General features: G+C 42.4%; 1 protein-coding gene across 1 annotated transcript; it reads left to right on the forward strand.

Annotated features, from left to right (window-relative positions):
• Nucleotides 1–210: 210 nt before the first annotated feature.
• Nucleotides 211–7,935, forward strand: LOC126355705 (golgin subfamily A member 6-like protein 6). The gene is made up of 3 exons (XM_050006074.1): nucleotides 211–479; nucleotides 606–3,213; nucleotides 7,650–7,935. The coding sequence occupies exons 2-3, from the start codon at nucleotides 1,766–1,768 to the stop codon at nucleotides 7,933–7,935; spliced, it is 1,734 nt and encodes a 577-aa protein (XP_049862031.1). The 5' UTR covers nucleotides 211–479; nucleotides 606–1,765.
• Nucleotides 7,936–9,845: the final 1,910 nt, after the last annotated feature.

The raw sequence follows: 9,845 nt of genomic DNA on the forward strand, positions 1-9,845 counted from the left end.
AAACGCTAATGTAACCCGGCAGTTGTCGTAGACAGTCGAACGTCGCTCCGCCTCGTAGGCGTGTACGAGCCGCTGAAGCGCGACCCATATTGAACGCGAGCGTCGCAGGGCGCATGCGCAACACGATACCAGCGCCACGCCGTAAACACGGCCACAAAGCGAAATCACTGTCTCTGCCGCCGCCGCCGCGTCCTTTTGTCAGCAGCTTAGTCATTCGCCGCCTCTGCTCTTCTCGTCCCGCCTGTGTCATTCGCTACGCAACTTTTTCCGCGATTGTCCTGCTTTCGGGAATTGACGACCCCTTTTGTGCTCTTTTCCCTTTCGTTGCTGATCCCGCCGTGGAACGCTCGCCCCGTCTTCTGTGGCTGCAAACACCGATCTCTACACAGGATCGTTCCATCAAGGACACTATATCGGAGCTCTCTGCCTCTACAGCACGTTCACTCACTTTATAGGGCCGTATCCCTCTGATCTCCCCGGTAAATCCATTTATATTTTACTCGGCCTGCCTGTTCGTGATGTACTGCTAATATCAACCAAAATCCTTACAGTGTTTTGCCTCTATTATTTCCTTAATGATAAGCTACGTCTGTTTATCTTTTCAGATTTCTCTGCCGACGGAATGCATTTGTCTTCATCCTATGTGTTATCCACATTTAGCTCATATATGGCTATATGACATCTGTTTGTCATCGTATTTTCTACGTGGACTTTTTTTCCATTTTCAAGAGCTCAAGAGTAGAATTAAAGCTAATGGTGAAAGGATACCAATGATAAGATTTGCTCATATCATTTCTACACTCACTGAAAGCACCGAAGAGTTACAGGACTTCACCTGAGCCAGGGTAGTGAATCATTTCTTCCCCCAACGGTCCTCTTTGAAAGTTACAGCTACTGCCAACGATGGGCATGGAATGAACAGTGCGGAGTTTGTCACCAAGTACAGGCGCCCCGCAAGTGGTAGCACGAAAGGGATGGAACAGTATGGTGAGTCATTTACGTGGGATGTATCTTTAGCGGATTATTTCAGATAATTGGGTACGTTTTAACTGGCAATGTATTTAAGTGTATAAAACAGAGAATTGTGATCATCGTGCGTGTAAGAGCGACTGAGATTTGATAATAAATTCCAACAGTGTCGTTAAACGTAAACTGTAGTTGTCGGAAGCCAAGACGACCAGTGGGTGTAAATTCTGCTAGCAATTAATAAGTCTACTTCCCAAAAATTCATTAAATAATAATAACAGTTATTAATAGACTGCTTACAAGCGACTTATTGCGACAAGACTGTTCTTCAGCGAAAAAGCAATAAATAAAAACAGAAAACAGGGTAAATAGCTAAAATTCTTTTAAATTAAAAATAGTGCGACATTCATGACACACCTTTCATTGGATTCATCTGTGCCAGATCACAGTGCGACCATGCAAGCCGAGTGGACAATCACTCAACATGAAGTCCACCTCGTGCAGCCAATATCGGACCAGTAATTCACAAGCAGCCGAAGAGGAGCAATACCCAAGATACCTAGCCAGTAACTAAGCTTCACACCGAGCTACGTTCTCAAATTCGACAAAAAGTAAGTGTCGCTCTAAGCAAAGCACTTTTGGTGTAGTTGCAGCTAGCATTGCTACATTACACATAGAACTTGTTAATGGGGAAGCCGAGCTAGAAACTGTTATCAGTCGCAGTATCAGGGATTTGGATGTTTCAACGTGATATATTCTGTGTAACGTAATTTGGTTTTGGTAGTGTTGAAATTTTATAATGGCTGACAATACCGAAGAGGAAAGCGAAATTGCTGGTAAAAAAGACGATCAGTTGTGCGGGCTAGAGACCGACTTTGAAGACATTTCAAAGGGGTCAAGATTTACGGAAAACAGTAGAACAAGCGAGGAATCCTTGGGAGACATCTTCCAAGAAGAGAACCGTAGTTCACTAGATCCGAGTATACACATGAAAACACTGGCAGTAAAGGAAGGAGAAGAGATAGAAAAAGGGGAAGCAGCGTCTGAGGCTGGAACGTGGAGACAAACGAACATGGAAATGATTTTAGAGGCGTTAAGGAAACAAGAAGAGCGATTAGCAAATAATCAAGAATGCATGTTCAAAGAATTAAAACAAGAATTAGTAGATGAATGGGCCACAACATTCAACAAGCTCGAGAAATATTTGGAAAACGTCGAGCTTACACACAAGCAAAAGCAAAAGGAGAGAGTTTCACAAGTAGAAATGCAAATAACAGCAAATACCATAGAACAGATTAAATTAAACACGCACATAAGTGACACGGGAAAACAGGTAGTGTTGAAATTTGTAATGGCTGACAAGTATGAGCTGTGCGAGTTGAAGACAGACAATAACGATCAACTGAAGGATTCTAGTATTTTGGAAAACAGTAGAACAGGCGAAGAAAACTTTCAAGTAGAGGATTGCAGTACGGCAGATCAACATGTACATAGGAAAAAGTTAGGAGTAAAGGAAGAAAAAGCTAAAGAAAGAGCGGGTGCGCCATGTGAGGCCGGTGAAGCAAGACAAACGGACATAGAAATGTTTTTAGACGCATTAAGAAAACAAGAAGAGCGACTAGAAAAAAATCAGGAACGCATTTTCAAGGAACTAAAACAAGAGTTAATAGATCAGTGGGGCGCCACGTGTAACAATCATGATAAATGTGTAGAAAAGGTCGAGCATATTACGCAAGAGCAAAACGAGAGACTTTCACAAGTAGTAACGCAAGTAACAGCAAATACCAAGGAGCAAATTAAATTAAACGCACACTTAAATGATATAGAGAAAAGGGTAGAAGAAATAGCATCAAAAATAGGGGAAACATGCAGAGCAAATGACGCCAAGGTAGAAAGACGGGAAAGTTCTCATGAAACAATAGAAAGCAAGACCAAGGAAATTATAGCAGCCAGTGAATACGAACAAAAGGAAGGACCTGGACAGAGAAATGTAAACATAGCAACAACATGCGATTCACAGATGGACTTTACGAAAAGTAGTCCACTCAACAAATTCAACCCGAAGGGGCGATTACACCCAGTCAAATTCATACAAAGTTTCAAAAGTATCATGCCCGATACGTGGCCTGAAGCACAAAAGATTTGTTACGTGTTGAATTTCTTAGAAGGAGAGGCAGCCACCTGGGGAGAACAACTAGAGAAGGATGGAGTGACTTATAAGGAATTTGAAGATGCCTTCCTCGCGAAGTACTGGTCGCGGAGCAAACAAAAAGGAATAATAAAATCAATTACTCATCGACCGTATAACAGTAAAGAGGATGGAAATTTTACGAACTTTCTCGACAAGGAACTAGAACAGAATCGGTATTTAGAAAATCCATTCGAGGAAAGCTTGGTTGTAAATTGGGTGATACGCCGCCTACCGTATCATGTTCGAAACAGACTGATAGGTACGATTATACTCTCGGCCGAACAGGCACGCGGAATATTAGTGCAAATGGATGAAGAAGGGATCTGGCAGGGAAGTAGTAGAGTCCACCATGCAAGGATCGATAATTGCCATGAAAATGGGTGCCAAGGAGAGCGATAAGAGTACAGACAAGCTGGTGACTGCCCGAAGTTTTGTGACAGCTGGAACAGTGAGAAATGGGAGACATGACCTGCTTAGCGCCTGGCGTGACGGCCTGGAAGCTTAAGACGTAATGAGAGGGGATACTTCACGCCAAAAGGAGAAGAAGAAGATGATGATGACGTGCATAGAATGGGGTACGAAAACAGCAGAGAGATATTCAGGAACCAGGAATACTTAGATTACTATCAGATCCGTAACTGATTCACAGGGGACAGACCTGCGTCAGCGAACATTTTGACAGAAGAACTCAACGAAGAAGAAAAGGAGTTCTGCAAGGAAAAGACATTTCGAATCTGAGATAGTTCCATCATTTATTGCACCTCAAATGTGTGGTACGGAACTTATCTAGTGTTGTGTTTAATGTATGCCATATTATCAGCAGTGTAGGTAAACCAATAAAAAAACCAAGTGGTGCTGGAGATTTCGATAGAGGGAAGGAAATATGAAGTGATGGCACGAGTGATAACTCACCAAAATATCGAATGCCACCTGTTCTGACTCGATGGATGAACACAAGGTGGAACTGGATTCCGTTGGAAATGAGGTGAGATTGTGGGACAGAGAAGAATCACACAACAACAGTTTCAAGGTAAAGCTTGTAAAAGATGACGTAGGTCATAAAACGCTGCTGCTTAACGTATGGAGAATTTAAAGACACAGAAGAAACAATAATAGAATGTGGACAATATTGTTATTAACAAAATAGTGCGAAAAGAATGATTTTATGAACAAGAAGTACAACGAAATGTAGGAGTGACGGAAAGATTGGGCCCAGAGGTAGCACAGTGGATGACGAACATGATAATGAAGAACAGTAAGGTTTTTCCTAATGAACTTGATGTTATAAAAGGACCACTGCATAAGATTAATTACAAATCCCACCAGCATTTTTACATGAAATTGTGTTGTACACCTCAAGCAGTTGAAATAGACCTAGGAAGAAAGTTGTCTTTAAGAATTATTGAAACATCACGCAGCTGATATGACAGCCCAATCTTTGTGGCAGCCAAAACGTTAAGATTGGTAACAGACGCATAGAAAACTAACCAGATATCCGAACCAGTAGGAGACCGACAAATTAATCTCCAAAATTTGCTACAAAATTTAGGAGAGCAGAAATCTTTATCGCCTTCGTTATGACAGCAGTTTAGCACCACGTAAAATTAAGGGAAGCATCAAGACGCCACCCATCATTCCCGCATAATGATAAATGCCCCAAGTACCCCACGTTACATTCTGATTTGAATATTTTGACAGCAGTATTTGTCACATCTTTGGGTTACATGTTCGGTGCAGGAAAGATCTGAAAGAGTCGCAATTCATCCATATCCCAATTTGATAGGAAGGAGACAAAATTACTGGACCATACCACTACAGTTAAGTGGATAACATTAGATCTTAAATAACTGGATGCCACAAGCGAAGTTCTGAGACCGACATATAGTAAGCAGTTATGTGATTTTCTAAAACCTTTTGGTTTTAACTGCAGTTTTAACAGGTGATAAACAACCAAGCCCTACTTATCTTATTTAAAAAAGCCAAGTATTTTGGAACTCCCAGATGTGTCTCAAATTTTTTGTATGAGGTGTGGCAGCAGCAAATTTGGTCCTGGTGTGCATCTATATCAAGAAGAGGATGACACAGGAGGACACCGGAGAACAATAACTTTTACCAGCAAAAAAGAAATACTCCATTCCCAAAAAGAAAGCCTTAGCTGCATTACATGGATTTACCAAGTTTCGATGCTATGTGGGTCGCAGAAAAGCAAAAATGTTTGTAGACCAAATGGAATTAAGGTTTCTACCAGTATTGTGACACAATCGGCTAAACTGATGAACCTTAGTAAAACAGGAAGACGTATTCCAAACACAGTTTGAACTGGGTCGACAGTATACATTACCTGATGCATTGTCCCAGATGCTGCTCAGTGTGAAGAGAGAAGGTATAGTGTTCATAGAGAAGACCAGTGACCCTGTTAACACTTTGTGTAGTGTAGAATACGAGAGAAGCACAAGGTAGGTACTAAGAAACACCACGTGGTAGAAAATTGGTGAAGAGGAAGTATAAGTGTGCAGCAGAAGAACAGCCAAGGACCTGTAACCTGAAACAGTTGTGCTTCACGCAGGAGAATAGATCCAATCCAAAACGAGTGGAAGTTATGCATATCTGAACCCTAGGTGGACAAAGTGTGTGGTAAGCACTCGCTAGTAATGTGCATTTTGGGACACAAAAGTGTGCAGATACCTTGAGATTTATTCTATCTTGAACAACACGACCAAATATGAAAGGCAGGTTTTAATTATACAAGAGACTTGCCAGAAAGTCCACAGCTCGTGGTCGTGCGGTAGCGTTCTCGCTTCCCACGCCCGGGTTCCCGGGTTCGATTCCCGGCGGGGTCAGGGATTTCCTCTGCCTCGTGATGACTGGGTGTTGTGTGATGTCCTTAGGTTAGTTAGGTTTAAGTAGTTCTAAGTTCCAGGGGACTGATGACCATAGATGTTAAGTCCCATAGTGCTCAGAGCCATTTTGAACCTGCCAGAAAACAAAGACAATGGCAGTCAAGTATGAAGGGGACATTCACACGGCCCTACAGAAGGAACCTAAGGAAAGAGCAGCAATCGAACATGTAGTGCAGTACACAGAGCAAGTATGTTCGACCCTACCCACTACAAAGAGCAGCCGCAAAGATGATTGTAGACAAACTGGAGAAGCATACTTTTAAGAACGTGTGCCTACTGAAAATATTAATAACTGATAATGGTTTACAGTTTGTCAATAAGGAGTGGAAGTCTGAACTGGAAAGAAATTTCATACAGTAGTTACTTGTCTCGAGGTACCGGACCATATAAAACACAGTGGAATGGGTGATGGAAAACGATTAAAATGTTTTGCAGAGTGTATTGTCAAACATATCAAAGGTATTGGTGCGTTTTTATTACGAAATCTGAAGAAAAAGTAATGTTCTTCACCATTCCACCAGCTGAGATGCTATTGGTAATGAACCCCATAACACAGTACGAGAAGTATTGCAGCAACCAGGTTGTCTTGGAGCGAATAAACTGAAGCAGCAGCAACAAACTAGTTGCGGAAGTGGAAAAATGCGACATAAGACCAAGTGGTAGATCCCGTTATCTGAAGAGTAAGTCATCTCGCCTGGAGGAAAAAGAAAAATGCCCCAAGTCAAAAAGCTGCAGTGAACAAAAGACTGTACAGAATAAAAGGATGGAGAATTCAAACACCGTAGGGGTTGGTGTATGTAAAAACGAACAAAAGCTGTGGAAGTGAACATATAGAAAGTATCAGAAAGATAGTTGAAAGAGAAGGAGGTTTTTCACATAAAAACAAGTAAACAAAAAGACAGAAGGTGACAGCAAACCTACGCACTTTATTTGCAGTGACGTCAAATGTGTTCCGAAGAACAAAGACACAAACTGTGTTATTGAATGAAAAGAATCAGAAGGAAAGTGGAAGACCAATTAACTCTTTTAGTGGTACGGTGGGATAACTAAGGCATAGTGATGTGTTATAAAACTTTATTTATTCAACGAATCCGAAGACAGTGACTTAACAGTGCTGAGTTCCCAATGTTGACAGTTTAGGCATGTAGCAATGCTAGTTTTGCAAAAAAAAAAAAAGAGATTGGACTTGTCGTGATCTAGCAGTGCAATGAAAAAGAAAGTGCTTGGAGCCAAGACTAGGGTGATAAAAGATATTTACTGAAACTTCAATTTTTAAAATAAGTGGTACCTTTACAAGAGTTTAAGCTTCATAAACAACGGGTAGTAGGAAGCCATTGCATCTTACATTCTGTCAATATGTGTGAAAGTTCTAAGAAACTTCGAGTGACACATTTTCAATGTATGGGCCATGGCGGGGATGCGAGAGGGTCAGCCAGACATCGGAGTCAAATACCACAGCTGTTAGTGACGTCCATAGTGAAAATTGGGCCAACGTCCAGGTCTGTGGTCTTAGCTTCCTCAGACCACAACAGAAGCGACTGAAGGGTGTGTGGCGAACTGGCAGCAGCTGTTCTAGTGTACTTTCGGGACAGCTGCAAAAGTCTCCTACAAGGTAAATCAGATTCGGTGGAACGGTATGCAAGAGAGCAACCGTGCGACTTGATGTTTGCACGCACAGAGTGTAGGCTTCTTGTTAAGGCCGACACGAAAGAACCGAACATCAACACATGTGGGAGGCAGTCGCGTTCGTACTGCAGTGCTGCCTTCCCGCAGGACCAGTGGACAGCAAGGTGCAGTGAAGGCTTCGAGTCCAGCCCCTGTCCACAACACGTGTGCCTGCTCTACCACCCCAGGGCGAGTCAACAGGTGCGCTGCTGACACACCCCAAAACACACGACGATGCCGTAATAACATGTGAAAGACACACATCGTAGCTACTCACCAGTGAAGTTGATATCTTCATAGCCACCACAGTGAAAGTGTGGAGAAAAATATTGTGCAGAGCAGAGCATAGTGTAAAATAAGTTTTGTTTCATTTTATCATTCGATCTTGACTATGGTTCTCATAAATTTTCCGTTTATTACGTGATTGTAAGCTTCCTTCATAGCGGACTCATTTAACATTTTTCTTTTAATGTGTATTGCGCTATTCTGAAACATAATACAGATGCCTATATGTTTTCAATATAGTTTAACGAGTTTTCAATATAGTTTAACCAGTTATATATGAGTAGCTGAAACAGACTGCTGGGAAAAAAGTTAATACACACTTTCAAAGGTTTGCAATTCACTCAAAATTTACTGTCGAAACATTGCATATGGAGTTACGAAATGATTACATTTACAGATCAATTGCACAAGAGGTTCTTAGGTGCCTGGTATCGACCCATGATGGAAAACCTATAATAGTATGTGGTGTAGCCTCTGATGGTGGTAATGTAGGCACTGACTCTGCTTTCCCGTCTATCGTACAGATGGTGAATACTGTCCTGGGATATGGTATGCACTGCCTGCTCGAACTATTCAGGTAGTTTTGTAAGAGTTGTTGGTTGACGAGAAGCATGAGTAACTTCGCGTCCCGTCATATCCCACACGTCCCCCGTTGGAGACAAGTTAGAAGATCGTGATGGCCAGCGAAGTTGTTCCACGTCTTGCATAGCACTTTGAGTTTCACGGGCAGTGTTTGGGTGAGCTTTATCCTGTTAGAACAACACATCACCTCCCTGTTGCAAGAACAACAGAAAAATGGGTCTAATAACATTCTGCATGTACTGCGTCCCCTCCGGAAGCACTCAAGGTGTTTGAGAGTTGTAGCTTATCGCATCCTAGACTGCAAGGCCTGGAGTGGAGCCAGTGTGTTTAGAACGAATACACTCTACCAGGTCTACGTTGTATGCCCAAACGACCATTGCTTGCGTGCAGGCAGTAACAGCTTTCACTGATGAAGACCACGGTGCACCGTTCCATCTGCCAAGTGGTCCTCTGACGGCTGCGGACGAGCTCTTTACGCCGATGCTGTGGCGTCAGTGGAAGATGGGCTAGAAGTGTTCTCGGCCATAGTCCCACTGCTAATAATTGGTTCACAACATTTCGTACCGACACGTCTGAGCTCACAAGCTGTGGTGTGATAGCTGCCCTTATAATTGGACGATCCTGACGGGCAAATATGCTGCGCGGGTGGCACAAACCTCGTCTACAAGTGTGAGAATGGTCACGTGACCACTGCAACCAGCATCGCTGCACAAGTGATGCAGCACGTCCAACTCGTGAGGCCATTGTCCGAAAGGGATATCCCACCTCTCGGAAGGCCACAATTTGACGCCTTTGAAACTAGCTCACTTGGTTGTAGGAAGCACAAGTGCATCTGCGTGGCACGGTTGCCAGTTTTTTTTTCACACGTCTGTACCAAGCTGAGTCCTGTGTCTGTGAACATTCCCTATTAAAGGGTAGACATAGATGGCGCTCTGGTAGCTTTGCGATTACATTACGCTATCCGTTGGAGAACGACCAGGTAGCAGATGTCAGATTAAAATGGAAATCGTCTTTCCAGGTGTACTAATATTTCTTTTTCCTGCAGTTTGTTTTTAGTTATACATTCGACGTCGATACAAGTATTTAATATTATGAACAAACTAAAGACAGAAACACTTGTTTCAAGATTTTAAACATGGCTGAAACAGCAACTGTTGAAATTCTTCACGGTAATCGATGACAGCCAAAACAGTTGCAGGATAAAGATCTGTTAAAATTCTTGACCAAGGTTTAGGTATGTATAAATATACCTTTAT

Source organism: Schistocerca gregaria, chromosome 3, assembly GCF_023897955.1.
Source record: "Schistocerca gregaria isolate iqSchGreg1 chromosome 3, iqSchGreg1.2, whole genome shotgun sequence".
Taxonomy (NCBI): domain Eukaryota; kingdom Metazoa; phylum Arthropoda; class Insecta; order Orthoptera; family Acrididae; genus Schistocerca; species Schistocerca gregaria.

Excerpts from the sequence above, each read along its gene's own strand:
- LOC126355705 (XM_050006074.1), top strand. The coding sequence starts at position 1,766 with ATGGCTGACAATACCGAAGAGGAAAGCGAAATTGCTGGTAAAAAAGAC. Across the intron at positions 3,214-7,649 it reads GAAGATGCCTTCCTCGCGAA|CTGCAAAAGTCTCCTACAAG; the intron begins GTACTGGTCGCG and ends CTTTCGGGACAG.